This window comes from Pseudochaenichthys georgianus, chromosome 15 (assembly GCF_902827115.2).
Source record: "Pseudochaenichthys georgianus chromosome 15, fPseGeo1.2, whole genome shotgun sequence".
Lineage (NCBI taxonomy): Eukaryota > Metazoa > Chordata > Actinopteri > Perciformes > Channichthyidae > Pseudochaenichthys > Pseudochaenichthys georgianus.
The window spans coordinates 6150520-6175656 of NC_047517.1; the positions used below are offsets into that span (position 1 = coordinate 6150520).

At 41.5% G+C, this 25137-nt stretch overlaps 1 protein-coding gene across 2 annotated transcripts in view; it reads left to right on the forward strand.

Moving 5' to 3' along the window:
- Positions 1-25137, forward strand: part of LOC117459683 (inositol polyphosphate-5-phosphatase A) — a 201661-nt gene that overhangs the window by 34693 nt on the left and 141831 nt on the right. For both annotated transcript variants that reach the window (XM_034100754.2, XM_034100752.2), the window contains exon 2: positions 20665-20706. In XM_034100754.2, the coding sequence (XP_033956645.1) occupies positions 20665-20706 (42 nt within the window). The remainder of the gene's footprint in view (positions 1-20664; positions 20707-25137) is intronic.

Below are 25137 nucleotides of genomic sequence, written 5' to 3' on the forward strand. Positions count from 1 at the left end.
TTACTTCACAGTTTTACGGCACATTTTTATTTTTTTGACTTGCAAAATTATCTTTCAAATTGACAAACATCATATGTGTAATTCGTTGCACAATTCAAACGGGATCAAAAGATAATCTTTGACTTCGCCACTCTATAGGTGTAATCATGTTATTCTCACACGGAAACAGATTACAGCATGATAACATCTTTTATCCACTAGTCTCCAAGGATTTATCTACTGAGCTCCTTTTGTTCAGCATGCTGCTTGTTAGAATAAGAGGTGGGTCATGTCAACCTTAAACAAATGATTTATACTTATCAGGGAGTGTCTTAATTGCTCTTAGCCCTATGTCCAAAAACCTTAAAGGTCCAGTGTGTAGGATATAGTCCGAATTGTTGTACAAATATCCCAAAACATACATTCTATGTAGTGTGTGTTGCAGAGATATCTTCTGCAATGAGCATTCTGAGCAACTAGCCCTCACCTGCTCTGTCCGATGTGTTCCCCAATGAGCCACAGTACGTCCATTTAGCATCCAGACTGGTTTCAGTCTAACATGAGGACCAAGGTGTCGAGCTGCACTAAAGGCTTGTAAGTCACGTTAAAGGTAGGGGGTTGGTGTACTTTTCTTATATGGTTTAGAAGCCCACGTTCAGAAACACAAAAACGAAAAATGGTATTGTGCTGTCTGATCCTGACGCCACTCCCCACTGGATCTGCACATTTTCTGTTGCTGTTGTTGCACAGGTTTCATCTGTCTAATATGAAATATAGGCTGACAAAACACATACAGATAGCAGTATTATGTGAAACAACACTCAGCAGTTTTGTCACACGTTCTTATTGTTGCACTTTTGTTAGGTAGCGTGTTAGATTTTCTTATTTTTTCTAATAACTGATGACTACTCTTATGCCCCTTTCACACCAGCGCCTTTTCAGCTCCGGCTCGGAGCTAGAGCCTGAAAAGCGCCGGGTTTTCCTGTTCACACCGGAGCGGCGCCGGCTCTTAGCTCCGGAATCCGCTTCATTTCCAGCTCCAAAAAATTGTCGGTCCAGAGGCAAGAGCTTTGGAGCTAAGAGGCGACGTCACTTACGTCTCTCTTACGTCGAGGCGTGCAGGAAACTAAACCCACCTCCCATGGGTCGACTGTTATGCCTGCCTACAAGCAGTAGTGCCTATAAACACACTTTATAAAGTCAGGCAGCACTAACCAGGCTTCGTGTGATTCTGTTTATTTGTGCCTTACTTTGACCATCCGTTCACTGTTATCGATCATTGTGGAGAGAGGCAGACGTGTTGTTTTGTATTATTGCAGCTATCGGATGCAAGTAGTCAGTTTAGCTTCGGTTGCTATGCCAACATCACCCGTTTTATACCAGAGAAACTTTCATAACAGCGTTGTGATACCAAACAGTGTCAATTCAGACTGACACACATTCACTTAGGCTAAGGGGAACTGGGGATATGCATCAGCTGCTTGTGTGAGTCGGACAGTGAATACTTTAGAGCGGCCGCTGCAGTGTGAGCTAACCGGGAGCTAACGGGAGAATAAACTCCCGTGGAAGAGCAGCCAGCACTGCAGCGGTCGGTAAATGCTGCAGAAACACATTAATAAACAATGAACCACGCCACTCTGGAGAAAAGTATAAGGTTGGAGAAGTCGTTATTCAATTTATTCTGGCTTCGTGTGATTAAAAGCAACACGATCATCGACCCGACGCAGTTGTTGTTGTGAGCTGCCGTTGGGGGGCAAATCAGCGATGTAAACGGTGACGTCATGACGCAGCAGGGGCAGCTCTGGGGCGCCAGTGGGCGGTGTGAACAGAGCGGGAGCTGAAAAGGGAAACCGGAGCTGAACCAGAAAAGCTCCCGCTCGGAGCTAGAAACTGAAAAGCGCTGGTGTGAAAGCCGCATTAGATTGCCTGGACCCAGTAGGTGAAATGCTTATGGGCAACTGTGGCGGTCGTCTTTCAACCAGAAGGTTGTTGGTTCGATCCCAGTCCGTGCAGTCATCATGGCGATGTACCCTTGGGCAAGATACTGAACCCTGAGTTGCTCCTGATGGCCAACAGTGTGTGAATGTTAGGTCCTCGAACACGTGGCACTGCTCTGCATGAATGAGGTGTGACAGGGTGAATGATGACATGTAGCATGTAAAGTGCTTTGAGGGCTCGTAAAGACTGGATAAAGCGCTATAAGTACAGTCCATTTACCATTTATGTTTTGGGATTCTATCCATTACATATTACAAAATGCTGAAACAGTCATTATTTTGTTGGTTAACTCAAAATACTAGTCATGAATAAGCTTAAATGATCATGTTGGATTAAGATCCCGATAACGTTCTTCAAACATTTCCATACTGAATTATTAACCACACTTCACCTGCTAAGGTGAACATTGAATTATGGACGTCTTGATATTAACAGCCACCATTGTGTTTACATGCAGTGTTGGCTCAGCGAGAGTCACATAGCTAAACAGGGGAGTTATTGATCTTGCTTACTGGGCACATGATGGACATATTCAGCAAATAGCAACAGTACATATATCACGCCATGCTGATAAGCGAACAGCAGGTTATTTGTGAAACCAGAAAAGGCTTTTTATAAGGTTGTGTTTCGCGCTTCCTGTGACATTTTTATTTCCCCCTTACGTTCGAGATGAACACCTCTTGTTGGTTTTATGGTATCGATATGAGCATGCTCCCTGATCCAGGACACAGACTCCAGAGGCAATTCAAAATCAACTTTTAAACCCTTTACACACAAGCATAACAACATACTTCAAAACCCAGCTCTGTCCTCATCTAATATGTGTGTGTCATGGCCTCTTTAGAAGAGAGGCTTCGGAGTGACTTTTCAAAGCTTGAGAAAGTAGAGCAGCTTTTTATGTTGAATCTTTGAAATCCTTTTTCTCTCGGTCTTCCGTTTCTAAATGATGCGTATGATTCCAAGTATGTCCTTTTTAGCAGATTGAATCCTCCTTTTGGAAGTGTGAGCGCAGCCAGTGTGATGGCTTCCCTCAGGATGTCCTCAGGCCGTTCTCACACTGAGCCAGATGTTCAGGCAGGACTTTCACTTTTGGACTTTTGCTTCACAGAGTTGTTAATGAGCACTTCTGCAGTGATACTGAACTGTAAAAGGCATATTTGTTGTTTGTTGATGTTTGCACTAGAACTGTTTTAAACAGTCGTAGAAGTGATATGGTTAGTATGGCAGGGATCATTTGAAATCTTCAAAATATGTTTGCAGAACACCTACAGGAACCTCATTTGACTATAGGGCACTTAGTAGTTGGTTCCCGCATGAAGGCAACAGCATTGACACATTCAGCCAGTTGTAATAGTACATTTCAAAAATACATGGAAGAACATCTTCATTTTAGTTTTACAACCGTAATACCATCAACGTTGGCTATAGTAAGTACAATTCATTGCTCATGGTTGTTAGTAAAATTGCGCAACAATATTTTTGACTTTTTTCTTTATGAATTGGTTAAATAGAACTTTCACGCTCAACTTGAAATGCCTCAATTTGATCGACCAACAGTCCAGAACACAAAAGAGATTCAGTTTACACAACAAGACAGTGACAAGCGGCACTGTCTGCAACTCGAGAATATTTGGAGGTTTAGAATTGTTGTAGCAACAAAACACAATACGCCTATATGTGTTCATTCCCTGCAGCTTCTGATCCTATGAGGAAAGCCCTCAACATAGTATAACGTGTGCTATGACATAACACATATGCCTTTTACAGTTCAGTATCACTGCAGAAGTGCTCATTAGCAACTCTGTGAACCAAAACTCCAAAAGCACTTTGAATTGCCTTGTGTTGAAAAGTGCTGTATAAATACACTTGCCTTGCCTAAACTTGCCTTATGTGCTACCAGCAGCACAGCCTTCTGGATTTTGAGGCTGTGGGAATTCCCAACACTTGTAGTTGTTGTAGCAAGTCAAAGACGGTATGATTTTGCCTAATGAAACCACACCGGTGACCCTGATGCCTTGAGGCCAAACACTGAATGTGTCTCATATTTTAAAACTTAAAGAAAACGATTGGTCATTTTTATGTGGATGTCCAATCATAGTTGATGGTAAATATACTCAATTGAAGGAAACAATCTGCTGAAGTGACTTCTCCAAGTTTAAATGTTTGTTTACTTCACAGATATATGAAGAAAAGTCAACGTTGTAGAATAATAGACGAGACCAGCAGCCAACAAAGATACTCATATTGCTCATATAACTTTGCAGGGAAATCCCAAAGGTTCTTGGGGAAATAACTGATGATTGTGACAACTTCAAAGAAAACAATATGGCAAGAGTCAGTGCTTTGTAAATATTAGGCAGACTCTGTTGGGTTTATGACAATGTAACTTACTTTGCAGCCTAGCTACTGTCTCTGCTCTTCTGTTGAATTACCCCAGCCGGAGCAAAGTAAACACAAGCATGAACCTTCAGCGCTGCATCTGACGCAGCTTTTAAATCTCATATAGAACGTAATATCATCTCAAAACGTCAAGAGATCCCCCCAGTTGTCTCAGCAGCTTTCCACCGTATCGGTTCATGTTTGTCGAAAACATCTTCTTTGTAATTTATTCTCATTTTCCCATAATGCTTCCCTGCTTGAGTGCGTAAGATGTCCCCCTCACAGTAACCAGGCCTGTGCAGCCTTTATGAGATCTCTCCATCACTAATGCCTTGCGGGACATTGTTGATTCCCCAGGAAGGTGTCTGGGGCTTGAACAAGCTGTCCTTTTTATTTCTTTTGAAGAGAAGTTGCGCACATTCAGACGTGGATGTGTTTTTTACCACCACCACTTTTACCACCACCACCACCACAGCTCACTGTTAGTGAGCTGCTTCACTGAACATGTGTAAAGCTTTCCTCTACACTTCTTTATCTTTTTAAGGAGAATGTAGCATTAGTTTCACTTTCAGTGGCCCACATGCAGCTGTTATTGGTTATCTGACCCATTGTAGCTAGTATCCTAGTTGTCCGAAAGCAAATCTATATATGATGTGTTTTATTAATTATCATTAATTTGAACATTTTGTGTGAAAGATGCACAGCGCTAGAAAGTTTGGAAAGATATGCACAAATAAATAAAATGACTGTAATGTGTCTCACACTGCGCTGTCGTGACGTCTGTTATTGTGTAAGTAGATACTAATCTAGTTGAAGCTACAACCATAAACGTTGCCCTAAATTCAGAATAGGCACCAACTTATCTAGCAATGTTACTACAGCCGTTTAGACAGCAACATGTCCACCCAGTATTAATCCATCTTGCTTCTCATGATACATTTTAAACAAAAAATGGTACTGGAACTCCTGGTCAATGCTATTAAAAGAAAAGTTCTAAGAACTTCAGGGAAGGTCAATGACAGTTATGAAAACAATTGCTTTTCTTCTAAATGAGCTCAAATAAAATAGCTTATCTTCATTTGATTGTACTAACAAAGTCAATCCCTGTGGGTTTTACTGTCTAAACCAGGGGTGTCAAACTCAAATACACAGTGGGCCAACATTTACAAATCGGTACCAGTCGAGGGCCGGACTGGTTCCATGTTTATTGCAAACCGTATTGAAATGAACTTATTGCACATATTAAACCTGGAACTAACAAAGCTTAAATGTTTGCCTATTTCTTATGGCTCTATCTGCAGCTTTTCCAGAGTCATTTCTTATGATTACATTTTTCCACAGGCCAACAACAGCTTCAAACAAACAATTTCCCTCAAAGAGAAAAACCAAACATGCCCTGTTGTCGTGAGAGAAAAAGTGCAGAAGGAGACATCCATGTAAACTCTGTGTGCTGCTGTGATGCTAGCTCAAGCCAGATACTTCTCATCTCGGGTGCAAGTTCATCAATGTTGGGGCTCAGGCTCTGAGCTGAGGAGACCCTCAGGGTTGAGTGAAGGTGTGCGTGCAATATACCGGTGGGCTAGATGTAATAGTAATTAAAAATGATGGAGGCCGAAATTAAATCACGGGCCTGATTTGGCCCCCGGGCCTTGAGTTTGACACATGTGGTCTAAACAATACATTTAAAACGTCACCTTGGACCTTAAGGAAATTGGATTGACATTTTAGAGACTAACCAATCAATCAATGACGAATATAATCGTAAATTGCCGCTCTAATCTTGGGTGGGCACTTTCACAGTGATTGTAAGCGTTTCAGATATGAAGAGCTCCTTATCTCCATGAGTTATCTCCCTCTGTAGGCCCATAAGAAGTTAGGAAATTATTCCAGGTTATTTTATTTTACGTAACAGACATTTTATCATAGGAGAAAGATTAACAGTACCAGTCTATCAGTTGTAATTTAATGATGTTGACTATGTACAGTACAGTATGCCCTGTAGCATAGAACAGTAGAGATACTTGAAGCAGCCTCTAGTGTTCTAATGGAGGCGATAGAGTGTGAGAAAAGTTGGGGTGGATCCAAAGTAGACACAGCAGCTCATCAGTGTGGATAGTTAGTCATAATTAGTTTGAAACAGGCACTCCCTTGGTGGTTTGGAGTGTTTCCCTGTTATTCTGTCACACATATTTTATATACAGACACATAGCGATTGCCTAGTGCTAAGATATTTGGGAAAAATCTATAACAATAATCCATTGTATTTTATAAGGGTTTATGTTTATACAGTATTGTATTATTTAATACAAACCTCAATTTAGTGGTAAGTGTCTGAAAATCCACCAATGTGGTCCTGGAGTGTCTGAGCTGGAATGAGAGTGTGTGCTTTTGTCATTACATCTGGTCGACAATAAAAAGAAAAGGAAACATCAAAATAAATGCAGCAGAACCAGAAATCCCATCCTCCTTATTGTCTGAGACTGAACTGGAAGTTAGCATCACAAGGGCTTACTCAATGCATTGGGATTTATTTTAAGCTTAAATGAAATTGTCAGAGGGTAAATGGAAATGCTAGACTACATGGCGGTCGCATGACTTCACGTCACCAGCGCCAAGCTAAAGGTGGACTTGTGTTTGGTGTGAAGAGGTTAGGTATAGACTCATTTAGATACTTGTTAGCAACTGCCAGTTGTATGATGCATACAACTGACCTCCACCAGTAGGGTTTATTTAAGACGTATTCTATGTTGAGAACAAAACGACAACATCTCAAAAGCTTGTGGTAACCACGTTTTTCAGAAAGCGAACCTAAAACTCATTCAAAACCTGAAGTGGTCAAATGTTAACTCAAATCTGGTTTTAGGACTCATTCAGGCACTACTCTATTTGGAAGTAAGTACGGGGCCACCACTCAGCCTTGCTTCCATTGTTGGCTACTTCAAGTATTTCATAAAAAATGTCCCTGCCTAAAAGCATTTTCCACATAGATCAGTATTGTAAAAGACGTCTGTTAAGTAGATGTCAGAACACCTCAAACTAAATACAAGGTCTTTTATGAATTTTAAATGTTTTAAACATTGGATGTTATACATTTTTTAAACTTTCCTCAAGCTGGGAAAAGCGGTTTTTGAAAATCTGTTACATCATAATTTTGAGTCAATGGGACGAGCGAGAACTTTTTCCTACTGGTAAAAACACGGGTTTTCTGACGTATTTTTTATGACTGAGAACAAAACATGAACATCTATTAAGCTAGTATTAACCACAGACCTGATTTCTGGCAAAAACTCATTCAAAAAAACATTAACTCAGAGATGAGGGATCCGGGAAATGTTACAATGCTAAGTCTTTCCTGGGTTGTGGACTCATTACTGCACCACTCTAGTTGAGTGCAGCGTATCATGATTGGAGACTGCAGTCTGTGTTGAGTAACACATGGCAGAGGTGTGAGTGGGAGAGCTCACACTATTCAGATAGTAGCAGCTCTGTCTGTTGCCGGGCTCCCTTTCAGCCTGGTGAGAATCCAACAATACTCGTCAATACTGACTCTCAAGGTGAAAGGCATTTTCAATAATTATAAATGTCCATGTTTGCGTCTACTGTGCTGCAGTGTTACCTTTACTGTACAGCGATATGTGAGCTTCTGACTGGTATTGTAATGTTATGCTGCTGCAGTCTCATGCGGTGAGGAGAAGGCTGTGGTTGGCTCTGAGTGCTCAAGTTTCCTGTTTTCTGATGACTCTTAATCTGCACAAATCCCAGCTGATAGGGGTGGATTCATACTGGGTGTACATACATTTCTTTGAATACTGCTTTCTTTTTATTCATTGCTCCACTCAGAAGTCGCGTTAACCGATTTTTTTTTTAACAATGACGGAAAAATCTGAAAGCAGTCCGTCGAGACAAGAACAAACTCGGAACAGCGCCAAAGTTTCCCCGCAGCGAGGCTCCGGTGTTAAGCATGCCTGCCAAAAAGGAAATGATGCAGTTCCTAAACCCAACTTTGCCTACAAATCATTGAAATGTCTGAGTTTAGGCTTTACGCTGTGCGCACGCCCGCGAGGTGCAGTGGGCATGCATAACACGGCGCTAACGGTTCACGAGCGTGTGCCCCGCCACCCGTTGACAGTTCACGACCGTGCTCTCCCCCCCCCCGGTTGACTGTTCTCTCTCTCTCTCCCCCCAGAGTGTAAAGGCCGACGGGTAATACTGAATTTTGACGGATATGTTACGATCCTGTCCGTCAAAAATGACGGGCAGTGAAAAAGTCTAGCGCAACCTCTGGCTCCACTATATAATTTCCCCTGCAGCTACCATTTTGTCTCTGCTTAGTTTATACTCCTTCTATTGACCATACCAAACCCTGGAGGTTTAGGGGATAGGAAACACTCAAATTTAAAACGATATAATTAATAAATGGGTGAAAATTGCTTGTGCCCATAATGGGCAGCATTAATATATATACACACATGCCAGCTAAGGTCAGAAGAGCTTTATTTAACAGCTGGTCTTATGTTTGTGACCCCTCCTGTTGTTAATTGATAACATTACATTAATTGATAAGCCTGAAACATGCACTTGTCAAGGTTCAGAGGCACATTTTGCAAATATGGCAGTAGCCATCGATCATCTTAAGATAAGATATACTTTATTGTGTAAATAAATGGTGTAAATACAGCCTATCTACCAATTGGATCAAATATAAAAGTCAGCCGAATTAGTGTTGCTACTGCAAGGAGACGTATTGTGTGAAAATAAATGTAAGATGTTGTTTAATGGCTGATATATTTATGATCCACGTCACGTTTTCAGTTCCTCATGTTTGTTTAGAAGTCTTCTCATCAGGTCTCTATAAATACAGAACTACGGCAGATATGTAATATTTAATGCAGCCGAACCGTGTATTACAATGCCGTTATGTGATGACTTTCAAAGAGAAAAGCAAGCACACTCGGAATAAAGTATTATTATTTTTTTTTTTTAAATGTTTTCGGTCTGTTTCCGGTATTTGTTAATGACGATGTGCTGTGAGATGTGAGACTGGAATTGCACAGGGGAAAATAACGTATCTTTAGATGCGGATTTTGTTAAACTAATACGTTTGCGCTGTGGACCAACACTATACATTGACGGGGAAGGGGGTAGCAATAAAGATAACACCATTAAACAGTTACACAACATAATAGAAATAATATCGATAGCAGTGTCCCTAGCAACCACCTTGGTAACAATGAAAACATTCTATGGACGCAATTTCCTGAAGTAATCTTCGTAATAACTAGCAAACTAAAGATCATGTACATCCACTGCACACATAATCTGAAATAACAACTCATATTTCTCGCATCAAATGACATCAAAACGCATTTTAATGGCCAAACTAACATTAAAATAGGCATTTTCCACCGAGAATAAAACGAAGTTCGGCCATGTTTTTTTTTTCTGCAGGGAGAAATTTGAAGATCATGTGACATAGACGCCAGCCATTGGAATGAATGGTGAAAAAAAAACGGGGTTTGTCAAACAGAGCACATGGTGTAGTCCTAAACGATAGCTGGGGATTCTGGGTAGTGTAGTGTCTTCTGCCATTGTTTACTCCGAAAAAAAGTGTTTCTCCGAATCGAAGGGGAAAAATACAAAAGCATTGCACACAACTTAAACCAATCAATGTTGTGTAATTAACAAGGATAATCTGGTGTTTTTTAGTCGATGAGTAGTGCAGATATCACTGTAAAATCAATCGACAGTAAGGGGAATACTTACTTCCGGGTGTACAATTCTCCGTTATCCAATGGGAATGGATACTCACATTGCCTTTAAGGGCAGCCGACACAAACGAATGCCGTGCTTCCATGAGCGTCAAATCCCGCCGCAGATGGGAATACATTGCAATCAGTTGAAAGCTATTTGCGTCCCTTTATGACGCTGAAGGAGCCTAGGAGCGTCACAACTGCACGCCACGGGACACTGACCAAACGTCGCTCCTGGACGATTATGGAGTGAGAGTGTGTTGACTAGCTAGATAAAAATAATCATGAGATAAAACTTAGGTAGTGGTCTCTCTTAGATTTTGTTTGCTGCTAAAGGCTAAACAGCATAGTAGTAGTGTGTATTAGCAGCCTTTATGATATCCTTTATACTTTAAACTTCCTCAACAAAAATACCTGCTTGAATACAATTATTTCTTATCTACCCTTGTATTTCTTTGGTGGAGGGGGGATTAGGAGGCGTTTAATTGGCCCACGGGCCATTTGATGATCCCAAAAGCACTTATTAAGCATAATGAAGCATTAACCCTCCTCCACACCTCCATGCCTCACCCTTCCATCTTAGGGATGAGGACATCTCCCTGGAGCCAGCCGCAGTCTAATTCAGTGTTTTCTCAGAGTGGGTCTGTCCTAATTAATTCCATAATGAGCCTCTTTCATGTGGAGTTACATAAAAAACTAAGGGGACACACTTCTGCGTCACCGGCCTCGCCCGGGCAGGTGTGGAGGAGTTGTTAGGGAGAGTGTCATCGGGTGGCAACCTGTTGAAGGACGGGGCCAGCCAATCATCCTGCAGCCCCCCTGCTGATTCTCCAGCTGCTCTCCTTCCTCAGATCATCTCCTTCCCTCAATGGCCTCCATCTCGGCAGTGTATTTTTATTCGGCCCCCTGAAAGTCAATAACCTCCTTTCTGAAGGTGTCCAAATAAAACACCAACTCTAAAGAAGCCGGGCTGAAGTCAAAAAGCTTTGACGTTAGAAGACTTCTGTTGAATTTATTTCTACATTTTTTATTTGAGTTTTTTCTTCAGTTTTTTTTCTGATTTACCTATGCTATATTTAAGCAATAGCTCACGACAGGCCGTGGTATATGCTCATTATATCACAGCTAAGGGGCGTGGTTCGGCCCGACAACCCCCTTAGCACTAATACATGTTGAGAAACCTGTGCGCAGAAGGTTCTAATTCAGTCATGTGTCTGATTTCTTTAATATCAAGGTTTGCATGTCGAAGAAGAGACACATTAAGGCCGCAAACTGTAGTGCAGGGGTGGCCAACCAGTCAGAGGATAAGAGCCACATTGTTTCTATGTTACTGCAAAGAGCCACATCAAACACACAGTCACTGGTACCGCTTGTTTCAGTTTTTTGTTTTCTGGAGACAAGATTTCAACCACGTCACTGATGCATTTTGTGGCATTGGGATATATATTTTTTAAATCCTCTGGAGCAGAGAGGGAGCTGTGGATTATTGTTATTGATTAATGCATCAGGGTTTCTTAGGGTCAAAAACACTAAACTCACAACTTAAAATGAAAGCGTTTAGTTTATTTAACCTGTTAAGCCCCGAAAAAAAGGGAAACAGTCTTAAATGTAATTATTGTACTTTATTTCACACCAGAACCAGAACCATAACACAAACTTTTAAACAATGAGAACAATAAATAAAATAAATGACAAGAATTCGTATTAAATACAATTAATACATTTCTTACAGACAGGCCTCGTGGTGTCCGTAGGCTTGTCCTCACTGTCAGAGATATAGCTCAAATACTTCCAAATTTCGCTTCTGGCGTCTTTTTTGTCAACAAGCCGAGGCGCAGCGGCAGTTGCACTCCTACCTGCAGCCATACTTGTCGTTTTCTCACATGCTCTGGCAGCTAGAGCGTGCACGAGAGAGGGGAGGCACTTGAGCGTGCTTGAGAGGGGCGGGACTGCAGGCACGGCTGCAGTGCAGGGAGTGGAAGCAGAGCGCTGAACACACACAGCTCTTATGAAAACGGCGCTTTCTCACCGGAGTACTTTCCCCCGTCATTCTTAAAGTACCGATACTAACGAGGAAGGAATCGTAACGTTTTTAACGGCAGGGTACCTTTCAAGTATCGGTACACCCAGGGTGCGAACTGGAGGGGAGCAGGGGGAGCTATAGCTCCCCTAGTGGTGACATGAGCTCCCCTGGGAACATGGTTTGTGAAATTTGGGGGGAGCTCTCTAAGATACTGATATGATGACCAAATAAATTCCATTTTGGGCATGTTTTTTTTTTCAAAGGTGTAAAATAAGTGAAATACAATTATATTTAGAGTTTATGATTCATGAAAAAAGTGTCGCCTGCTTGCACGCTGCCCGCAGCTCCACCCACTACCCACTCAGTCACAAGCTCGTTTAGTTGGCACTGCATGTTTACCAGGCATTGTTGCTGCTGCTGACATGTCGAAAAGAAAAAAATAACGTACCTTGGGCAATTTCTTTAAAAAGACGGCCAAACAACCTGATCAAGAAGACCAACCGAATGTAGCCGGTGGTAGCACGTCGTACGTTGTGACTGCTGCTACAACAGAATCGAGAGAGGAGGGAGCTAACGTCAGTGCTAGTGCTAACTTGACAGCTAACGTTAACTTGGGGGCTGAAGAGACACAAGAAGACGAGCCGTTGTGTTGTGTGTGTGGCGTCTCTCCAGGCAGTGAGAGGGTTGTGTTGTGCTATAGCTGTATCATTAATATTAATATTGTTCATGGTTGGTGCCGCTGGCTGCTCTTATCGCGTGTGTTCGGCTCTATGTAGGCTACAGCCGTAATAGGCTATAGCCCATGTGAAATAATGTAGCCTGTTTTTGAGTCATTTTAAATTGATTTAATTAAACAGTGGATTATTTATTATCAAGTTGATTGAAGTTTGCGTAGCCCATACATGCTCGGGAAATCTGTTGACATGAACCTGATCCATCGGGACGTTTCATGTAAATGTAGACCTGTGGCACCACCCTGTGTGCAACAGATTTTCTCTTTCCCCCGGAGACCGTGGTATAGTTCGCACACTGGGTACACCGTGCAACACTAGTCAGGAGTCAGTGTCTCTCCCCCAAACTCACACATATAAAATTCGATAGGAACTGAAGAGCTGCATGAAACTAGGCAAAGAGCCGCGGGTTGGCCACCCCTGCTGTAGTGGATCTTTGTACGTCGTACCACAAATACGTCTTTTCTTATTTGTATCTGTGGTAAACCTGTGCATCTGCTATTAGTGTCAGGTGTTACCAAGCAACCGACTCATCTCCACTTCAATTATGGAGGTAGTGTGCTGCAGAGCGAAGTTTCTTTTTTTTAAGACGAAGGCTATTTCTCTTACCCCATGCCAGTTTGTTCTGAGAAATCGACAGTGGTGCAACCTTGCTGGGAATTGGAAGACTATCACAATTGTTGAGGAGAATGAAGCAAAAATAACAGCCTGCTGAGACGGAACGATTGACAAACCTTGAGATCAGCACGACCTAATACAAATATTTGTATTGAATTTGTAGCCTGAAGGAAACGGCCTCAGGATTACTGGAGTATGAGGAGTAGGAAAGCCCACAGGGAGGCCATGTGTTCCCAGCATATCCCCCCAGGGGTCTGTAACAGGACAGGTCTTGATGTAATTTCTCTACCAGCATCAGTTTAAGCGGCCTGCCAAAGAATGCCTTGCTGAATGCTATAGGGGGAAGAGCCGTATGTTCTTCAGGTCATGACCTCTGATGCTCTGTGATGGCCTGAAGGCTGTGACCTCTGCCTAACTTAGAGAGCATCATGTTACTGTTAACACTATTTCTGTGTTATTGTAACTATCACACTATGCCAAAATTAAAGCTAGAGATTGGTCAACACTTTAGAAGCAAGAAATTGAGTACCTAAGTCAATTAGGACATTTTTTGCGGTTATGGTTATGGTTAGTATATTTGCTTAAATAGCACGCACAATAATAATTGTACGCGTACGTCTAGTAGTGTTCAGTCATACATAATTTTTTTTTTCTTGTGAAACTTAGGTTGTCCACTTCAGTAGTAAGGGCAAACGTCACTAGCATACAAACGCTTTTCAAGTAGACTATTTATTCCGTAGAAAGTAGTTCCAATAAAGCAATTATATCATGATGAATATAATGCTCAGTTTAAGTTTAATATGCTGTTACATAGCCACATACAACTTTTAGTGGGAAGTGAAAACCTTTTCCAATTTGGATAACCCTACTCAGAAGATGCATGTCACTATCGACTGAAATGTCCTGCCTCATAAAACTTTTCATATTTTATTTAAACATCATTCCAAGTTCATTTACATTGTTGAATTGCACTTTTCCTCAGTGCACACTGAGGAAAAGTGCACCTAGTCTCACATTTTGGAGAGCATGCCCTGCGACAGTGCTTTGTATTGTATTTGCTAAATTCAAAGATTGAGAATTTGCAATCGGCATCTTGTCACAAGATAGTCATACCTTCACTGGGCGCCCAAAGGCACTGCTTTGTTGTTGTCCTAGTCAAAAGAAGAGCCTGCAGTGCATGACATTAAGGATTTTGGGAGCTAATTTACAGATGGCCCTGAGCCCAATAGAGATTGCCCTGAAAAATGCGCGCGGATGAAATGACGCACGAAGGGTTTGGGGGGCCTCCCCCTAGAACTTTTAGATTTGTGCAGGTCTTAGATGCTGTCTGGTGCATTCTCTAGACTGAATTATAAGATGAACCACCACAATATTATATTGTACAATTTCAATTTTATTTTTCATTTCACTTGTTTGTTTGTTCTTGTTTGTGTTTACTCGCTTGCATGCCCTGCATAGCTATAAGAAATACTTAAGTTGATGGTCAAGACACTTTCCACCTGATGAAGGCAAATGCCTTCCCAGGTGTAAAAAAGTAGAAAACATTACATTCAGTTATAACTGCCAAAACAAACATTATTTACACTATTATGGCCCCTGTTAAAAATGTTGTAATGTTGTAATGGCTCCTCATCCGGAAGCTGACCGAGCAGACCCGAGCAGCAGTCGAGAGGAGCCGAGCGCATCCGCGACGTCAGAGTTCCCGTTAGCCGGCAAATCTAAATCTCTTCGGTCAAAATAATTTCCCTTCAGCGCAATACCGCTTCAGTTGCGCCACTTATGTGACAGACAAGAAGAGTATGTGACAGACAAGAATAGTCAACTCTAATGTCTAACACTTAATGTGGAGAAAGAGATGTCCTGTATGGGTTGATTGTGCGTTGATCTGTTGGTAATGCCTCAGGGTTCCGGTGGGCATGTAAACAAATGCATAATGCTGCGCTATACTTTGTGGCCTCATCCAGTTGCATAGCGACACTTATTGTTTAGGTGTCTTTTAATACGCAGGTAGTCATATCATTAGCTAGAACTAGCTGGATCTGATCGATATGGACATACACGCGAGTGAAGTCTAATCTGACGGGAGAGAGAGAGATCAGCTGCTGCTGACGAGTGGACACGCAGCTCTGCATAATCACCTGCAGCGGTGAGCGGAGCAAAACACACACTTCAGGTTAGAATATCACACGTAGCTATTTTAATGACCTCTCAAAATGCCTAAACTAGTTATAGATATGTTTAGTTTTACTGTCGGGTCACTCATTACTGGATCCGCGAGCTGCATGATACTGGCATAATAGATTGCCCGATCGGGCAACCAGCAGGTGAGGCTTCATTGCCCGAGCTAAATACTAGATGCCCCGGGCCATCGGGCAGTCCTTAATGTCGAGCCCTGGCCTGTACGTATTTTTTGTTTTATCGTCAGACCAAAAAGGAAAATATGCATTGTCACATTGAAAGTCCAATTTCTGTCCTATGTTGACTACTGTTGTGCAAATGCAATGCATATGATAACAAGAAGGCAAGATTGTGTTTAAAACAAATCAGAAACTCTTTTGTAATGGTTAAGAAAAATCGTCCCATATTTCAAAGGACTGGACTCGCATGTTTTTTATGATTCCATCTATTTTGTTATATGATGCTTTGCTTAAATGCCTTAGAAACATACAAGATCCAGATTTGGTTAAGGACTGGTATTTTAAATACATTTCTAATAAAGACCCAGGCAGAGTCTCTTGGCCCAGACACACCACAATGACACCAAAGTCCAGACGGACTGGAACACACCGCAAAGACTTCAGCCGACACCCAAGTAGCACGTACGAACTGCGCATGCGGGAGTGGCAATAACTCTCCTTACCAGCAGGCGGCGGTAGTGTGTATTTGTCATTCAAAAGAGGCAACAACCGGAAGACGGACTGTGTGATAACCGAGAGAAGAAGAACAGACTGCGTGATATAAACAAACAACAAATAGCGTGTGTGTTGGTCTTCGGTTTCTTCATTCCAGATCGCTAGCGTCCAGCTGAGATGAAAATGAAAAGGAATAGCCGCCTGTGTGTGCCTTCTTAATCGTTTGTTTGGGTCCCTCACTTCCGTTTCGCTTCTAATGCACTGATTCGCTAGCTGAATAGCCAATCGGAGTGATTTATTCGTTTTCGGCCAAAAAGGTGTCGGCACGGCCAAAAAGACACGTAGGGCGACACAACGCTCATTGACGGCCAGACATCTATCGACGGCCAAAATCGGCCCGGTGTGTCTGGGCCTTTAGTTCCCCACGCTGTCTCAAAAGTGGGCCATGAACGAAGGCATGGGAAAGGAGAAGAGAGGAGGTGGAGAAAACTGAGCGAATGAAATTGCCAAAGGAGGAAGAGGAGGTGTGTGTGTCGGAGAGGCTGGGGAGGATTTATTTGTACCTTTCTGTCAGAGAAGCCCCACTTTCTAATTAACTGCAAATTAACTTTTGATAAGGTGCCACGGCTACAGAGATAGATTCGGTTGGCCCTCCCTTTCTTCCCGCTATTAGACTTTCTCTCAGGGGCCCTGGCCTCCAAGGGTCCGCTGATTCACCATTGAGCCTCCCAGGGTCACCATGTGTTTCCAGAACCATCACATCGGAGATGGGTCAGACTAAACCTGGAGCCCATAGAAAGCTGCTGTTCTCGGTTCCACATGGAGTCAATCTAGGACAGGGGTGTCAAACTCAATTTCATCGCGGGCGACATTCGCATAAAGGTTGCACTCAAAGGGCCGGTTGTAACTATATAAATATATAATATATATATAAAATAATGTAGCCTATTATATTACAGTATTGCCTCTAAATTGGATTAGTATCGGATAGGATAATAACTTAGTCATTAACTACGTCTGAAAGCAGAAGTCTCTTCAGTGTGCATGTCACAAAACAAGATGCATTGTGGGACATGTAGTTTATGGGCAACCTGCTTCTGTAAATCGTCCTGTAACCGTATAATAAACGTATTATATTCTTTGCAAGCTCTTGCGGGGCCACATAAAATGAAGTCGCAGGCCGGATTTGGCCCCCGGGCCTTGAGTTTGACACCCCTGATCTAGGACATGTATTCCCCAGATGAGACACATGTTTGGTAAAACTGTCAACAGTATTGTTTTACTGCCTCACTTCCACGGGAACTCCTCCGTCACGTTGGTGTCGGCTGAGTTCCTTCACTTTTGCACTTGAAGGGAGATTTTCAAAGATTACATTCATGTCGGTTCGCACTAGGCTCCCACTCTTTTGTGGATAGGTCAAACTGAAGTTGCTGAGATATATTTTAAATAACATTTACTTACGTGACCCCAATTTGGGAAATGTTTTGCGTCACAGCAGCATGTAAATGAGGCATTGCACATCATGTGAAAATGAAAAAGAGTAGAAAATGAACAAACAAAAAATATAAGCATCTCAACATAAATAAGATAAAACACAACTAAAAACAAAGATAGATAACTAAAAACAATCCGTCAAATATACACTATGTAGGGCCAATTTACAGTTAACATCATTTACATTAAAAGTAGGATATTATTTACATTGAATGTACAAGAAATAGACACACTATTTACAGATTGATGTTTGTATGTTTTTTTAAGTGAAAAGTGGTGGAGTCTAGTTTTTAAAGCAACACAAGAAACTATGGAGCTGTGAGTTCTCTACATGTGGCTTTGTTGCCCCACCACACCGCTCAATGATGACTACAACCACACCATGCACACACCGAACAGTAACACCGACCAGTCGATGGAAACGTATCGGTGTATTTGAGCATGTACAGTTGTAGAATGGTCAGGTGGCAACTCTTGGGCAACCTTTGGCTGCTTGTCTGTCTCACCCTCTTTTTCTCTTCCTCCATCCATGTGACTAATGACAAGGTCCAGTGCTTATGTCCTTATATAGCCCTATGCTCTGTCTGATCTGGCTGTGCGCGCACACACACACACACACACACACACACACACACACACACACACACACACACACACACACACACACACACACGCGCATGCAGAAGCTCTATTTCTGACATTATTCCTACCTTGATGATGCATGAATGGGGGGGGGGGATTATACTCAAAATAACAATGTCAACTGTTGCATGACGCAGTGTTTGCTGTTCCCAGAGATCCAAACAGTCGGGAATACCCAGGAACGCTTCCACAAACACACAGTTTGTAACACTGGAAATGTAAAGGCTTACGTCACGTGGCCATCGGCTCAGTAACCATTGTGTTGCCACATTTGGAGTTAGATAATTACTAATTTAAGTGGAAATATCTCAACATTATTTCTTTAGTTAGGATTGGGACGTGCACATCTCAATATTTGACCTTTTTATGAATATAATTGAGCGTGACGACTGATCCGACAAAATCCGTTTGAGTTTGGGTCAGCTGGTGTGAAAGGCACCAACATCATATAGTGAGATAAAAAGGTTCTGAGCTAAAGCCTTTACTTGTCTCCTAATTATCTATGTTTTTATTTGTTTTATAATCAGACCTCGAGAGACACAAACCAGTCAATGAACAGCTTTATCTGAACTTAGCTTTTCTCAACAATCTCTTCCAAGCTGAGCTTTGTTCCTTTTTTGGCCCTTTCAGCACTAAATATAAACACAGCGCAACTTTCTGTTAACTTGCATGTTTGTTTGAGTACAACACTGGGGTCGTCTGTCTTCGGATTTAGTTGCTCAGTCTCGAGGCTTATGCTTCCTATACAAAAATGAATGCAGCTTGTCTAATGTCCCGATGTAAAGTGTACTATTCCTGAGGTTTCTCCCAAGCGTTTGGGTCGGTGAGCACAACACATCATCAGAAAGGCAATGAGGTGTGCCGTGATGCCATTCAAGGATACTCCTGTAATATATTAGGGCTTTGTTACAGATACCCACAGAGCCAGCAGATCCCGTGTGTATTCTTAATATAGACTATTTTTCTTAGGACACACACACACACACACACACACACACACACACACACACACACACACACACACACACACACACACACACACACACACACACACACACACACACACACACACACACACACACACACACACACACACACACACACACACACACACACACACACACACACACACACACACACACACACACACACACACACACACACACACACACACACACACACACGGCAGTGCTGTTCATCAGACCTAGTTATCGACATAGGGAGATCTCTCCTTAAATGGTATACTGCCCAGGGCCCTGTCTCTGTTTCCAGTGCACAAACCACATTGAGTCCAGGTCTGGGAAAAAGCTTTTAAAGCGTAGGAGACAGAAAGAGATGGGATACAGACGGAGCAGAAGAACGTGAGAGAAAGAGAAATGGCAAGAGGCTTGACGATGCCTTGTAGAATATTATACGTGAGTCTTGACCCTGAGAAGAATATGCTGTAGTATTACAGTAATACTGTCAGTATATGCAAAGGAAACTACAATGGCACTCGACTAGCAGAACTCCGCCAAGGCCAATCATGCATTCACGTGACTACATACCCCCCTAGATAGTTACAATGGCAGTTGTATACATGTTTCCCATTCCCACGCACCAATATGTTGTTGATTAAAGGGGCGCTATTATGCTCATTGTTAGCTTCATATCAGTATGTAGTGTCTCTACTGGGACATGTCTCCATGCTCTAATGTTCAACAAGCTCTTTTTCTCATACTGCCTGTGCTGCAGCACCTCTTTTCACCCTCTGTCTGAGACCAGAGCCCAGTCTGCTCTGATTGGTTAGCTGGCTGGCTCTGTTGTGATTGGTCAACCGCTTGTAGATGTCCAGGTCCTTAGCCTATCACGTACAACGTGTTGCAGCGCTTGCTAACAGAAGCACGTGTTTTACGTAGTGAGGTCACTTTGCCTCGGAAGTAAACTGAAGGGGCCAATGTAGGCGTTTCACACTGAGGGGGGGCAGTGTGTCGGAGAGATACTCGCTCTGCAGGGAATGCAAGGATTTTTGCCGCTGCAGACCTGCACACAAACCTAAAGAAGACACTAAACTAGAAGAAACAGCCCAACAATGATAACAGGGCCTCTTCAAAAGAAACAACACGTGTTTTTAGGAGAACATTTGTCCGCTGCAATGATGTTTCAAGAATATACTCCAAATAATGTCACTAAATTCTGTTGCTCTTTTCTCTTTGCAGCCGGAAAATCTACAGAAGACATGGCTGAGGGAGTTTTACCAGGTACGTGATGCAGTTCCCAGCTAACATATGCAATCATGTTAGTGCAACAAGTTGCATATTACTGCATGGAGTCTTTGAAACGGACTTACTGGCAGCTCACCTGCTGATCTCGTGATATTCCACATGGCCAGTTTACTGCTGCTGCAATGTGAAACTCCACTTTCTTCCTTTACAGTAACATACTGTAGGCCGAAAGTACACGGCTTTATGTACTTTCACCACACTCCAGCTTTTACCATTGCACCACATGTTATTAGACTTGCGACCTACTCATTTCCTTATTTGTATATGTTTTTCACAGTGGGTGTGGTATTGGCCCCAGCCTGACACTTGTTTCTATAGCGTTGTCATGAGACTGTGACCACAAACCCCTAAGGCTAGTCCACATGATCTTCAGCTGGAGATCTTTAAACTAAGCTGAAACATCTTTCCTGCACAGAGAACATTTCAATATTTCTGCAGTATTTTGAGCAAAAGCTTCCAAGTCCCTTTCATAAAAATGTATGTATGTTTACTTATACCTTTTTATAATTCAGTTTGGGAGACTTCAAAATGAATTATTGGAGATGTATCGCTGGGATCTTTTCACCTCGTGTTCACCCCAGTTATTGCATTGGGTCTTCTTCAGAAAAGCAAAAGCTAGAGCTCAGTCATGTTTCATATCCGACTGTTTGATCTACATAGGGACCCCTGACTAACCACAACTCGTTCCACTGGGGTAAGGGAAGTGATGCAGCGACAACTCTCAACTGCTGTCTGAACGTGACAGACAGATACAGGAGTAACGCAGTTTAACTATGATAACCAATCCTTTTTTTGTAGTTGTACATTCAGCATCCAAAATACATTCTGTGTCAATTGCCACTTCCAGATGGCTCATTTGTACATCACATTACATTACTTTTATCCAAAGCGACTTAATAATAATAATAATAATAATAATAATAATAATAATACATTCTATTTTTAGGCGCCTTTCATGACACCCAAGGACACCGTACAATTTATTAAAAAAAAAAAAAAAAAAAAAAAAAGCTAATAATAAAAAAAATAACTAAATTAAAAATAAATAAAATAAAAGCTAATAGGCAACAGAACAAGATAAAAACACAAACAGGAAATCATGGAGGAGACAGTCAAGTGGACACAAATGGGACATATAATGGGGAGCACTACAGTGAGTAAGCAGATTTGAACAGGTGGGTTTTTAATTGGGATTTGAATATGGTGGTTGTGTCTGACTGTCGGGTGTGCGGGGGGAGGGGATTCCAGAGTCTGGGAGCAGTGCAGCTAAAAGCCCACTTACACACACTTTAATACTGTAGACATGCCTGCATCAATCAATCAATCAATGTTTATTTATATAGCCCAATATCACAAATGTTACATTTGTCTCAGTGGTCTTCACAGTGTGTACAGAATATCAATCAATTGCATGAGCAATTTGGGGTTAAGAATCTCTCTCAAGGACACTTCTACTTGTTTGCTTCTAGCATCAAACCAGTGACCCTCTGTTTGTTAGCTTGAATGTATTCATGATTAAGAAATACAGTATGTATTTAAATAATCCTGTTTGTTTTGTTGTTTAAATATTTGTTCAAAATTCCCCTTAACAAAACAAATAAATGAGTGCCCCTAATAGGAATACCATGATTCCACAAGGGGTGGGACATGCCTTGCCGATACTGGTAGTAATGCAGATCAAAGTAGCGTTTTTGCTTCATCAGGCAGACCAGACATGAGGCATTAGGGCCAAGTTAAAGAAAGAAAGCTAATGTTAGCTAGCATCCCGCCTGTTGTGCAATGTTGGGTGAACACAATACTGTGTGACGCGGAGCTGCCAATGACTATTCAAATACTATGAACATAAAGTAGCTCCTGGTGTGCCTGTCCCATCTTAAATGTTGTATACAATTACAAAGGTGTAAAAGTGAATGTGTAGTTTTCTCTACACGACCATGTCAGCATAATATATATGATATGTTTTATAATGATTGATCATTAAAGTGTTCTCAAAGCTGGTGAAGGGGCAGCTAGTTTGAATGACTTCTGATTTAAGAGTTGGTTATATTTCACATCATTAATCCACATCTGTAAAGTAACTAAAGGTATTCAATATATGTAGTGGAGTAAAAGTACACCATTTATCTCTGAATTGTTGTGGGGTAGAAGTACACATTTGGTAAACAATTGAACTACTTAAGTAAAGTACAAGTACCTCAACATTGTACTTAAGTTTAGTACTTGAGTAAATGTACTTTAGTTACTTTACACCACTGCAAGTGAGAAACAAGTCAGTGGGAAGAGGTCAACGTGTTGTTAGGAGGTGCGTCTTCACTCAGAACCAGGAAGTAGTGTAACTCGCATTAGTTTCCAGTTGCAGCTTTATTGTGAAGAAGTATCCTGCATGTGACCAAGACACATCTTCTATTATTCGAACATCCTTAAACGGGAGCTTTTTGAAAGTCTTTGAATTCTAACGTTTTACTTTCACTTTTAGAGGACTCTATGAAGGGCATAGTGAAACAGGGATTATGGGGTTACTTTAAAAATGTTTATCCATATGCGGTATACGCTGCCACGTGTGTGGGTTCTTTCTTGGCATCTCCAATAAAGGCACACAGTTCTGGCTCCATTTGGCGCACAGGTATACAGTATGTTCCCTTGGAGCAGTCGTAGTAGTAGTACCCATGCACATCACATGTAATTAACCTCAAAGGTCAAATGGTCTTCATGAACTGGAAACACTTTTCTCTAACTTGAGAAGCGTGCATGACACTTATGTTGTGAAGTTATATCATGTTTTTGCAAATGTATACATACTTTATATCTAAATGCCAAAGCTCCCCACATATTGAGCAGTGTACATCCTACAGAGGAGCTGACTGTGCCCGCTGTTTGTGTTCTTGTTCGCTCTTAAGGGTCCTACTTGTTTCCAAAGGACACATACACATTTACACATGTCGTTCACTTAATTCTCCCAAGGAGCTGAGTCTTTGACCGATTCTGTTTAGACTTAGTGACCTGAGTGGGAACTAGCTGGACAAGTGGTTTGTTCAGAGCAATATGTAAACCAAATACAACAACATCTCCAACACTGCTTGGACAAATACACAATCGTATTTACTATTCCCAGGAAGCCGGGTTATTAGTTGAGACATATTCCAGACTCACCCTGAACACACACACTGTCTTCATTCTATTCAGCCTCAAGCATATACAAGTGTGTGTGCTTTTGGTCAACTATTTGAATAATGCTGCAGGATCTAATGATGTATACGGCTAGCCTAGAGGGATCGTAGTCTGGTTATGTGTGAGGCTGTTTGAAACCTGCAACAATACGTGTCAGTGTAGTACAGTACATGTCACATCCTTTGAACACCTCACGAGGCAGTCCAATGATTTGTCTGTGATAGATTGCCTCATGTGGCAGTCATGGATCTTTCTCTTATGAATTCAATACGCCCCATATTGAATACATGTGAATCTTACTAATAACTAGGAAGTCAATTCTGGATACATAATTAGTTTCCATGGTTATTATCAGACCAATAAGTTTCACTAAATGCCTTTTTGTGTCAACTAAAACCAACAGCACTTATGTTACTAATTGCTGAAACATACTGTGGCGTGTCTCGTGACTTTACATTTCTTTGACTACACAAAGTAAATGTAGCCTATAGTTTGTGTACAGTAGGATTTACAGGCAACCAATCAGGCGTCTGACATGATCCTGCTTATGTAGTTCTGTAATACTGTCTGTACTGCTGAGGCCCAAACCAATATTTAGATATCACTAACCAGTAAAGTGACAACGTAGCAGTCATGTACTGTGCTGAAGTGCACTTTTGACGCACTTCAACTTACTAAAGTATTTCTATTTCCTGTTACTTCAGACTTCTACTCAAATCAGAGTTAAAAGTACTCTTTTTCGGCACTACTTTTATACAATAGCATTGGTTTCTTTGAAGATTCAGATTATTGATATGATATTTCTTTAGCAACTAGTTTCTCGTGTATAATTAGTTATAAGTTAGGTTATGAATGTTTTGGGTGCAATTCAAAAGCTACCCTGCAGTATATAAAAGGAGCTGAACAAGCACTTTTAACAGCTGCATAATTAAAATGATGCAAAACATGAATGCATCAAACATTTTCTGAAATATGTCCTTGTGCAGAATATTGACTGTTTCTCTATAACATATGTTGATGCCAATGCTTTAGTTAACATAATAGTCTCTTACTTATGGATACTTCTACGCTGTTGAATTCATACTTAAGTATAATAAAGATCTTAGTACATTGTCCAGCACTGCAGCTACACAGTGTATTTACATTAAGTCCCACCCAGTTGAAATGTTACTACAGCTATTCTGCATCATTTTGAAAGACTAAAAAAAACCTTTGGACATATTTGAAGAAATGTTGTCT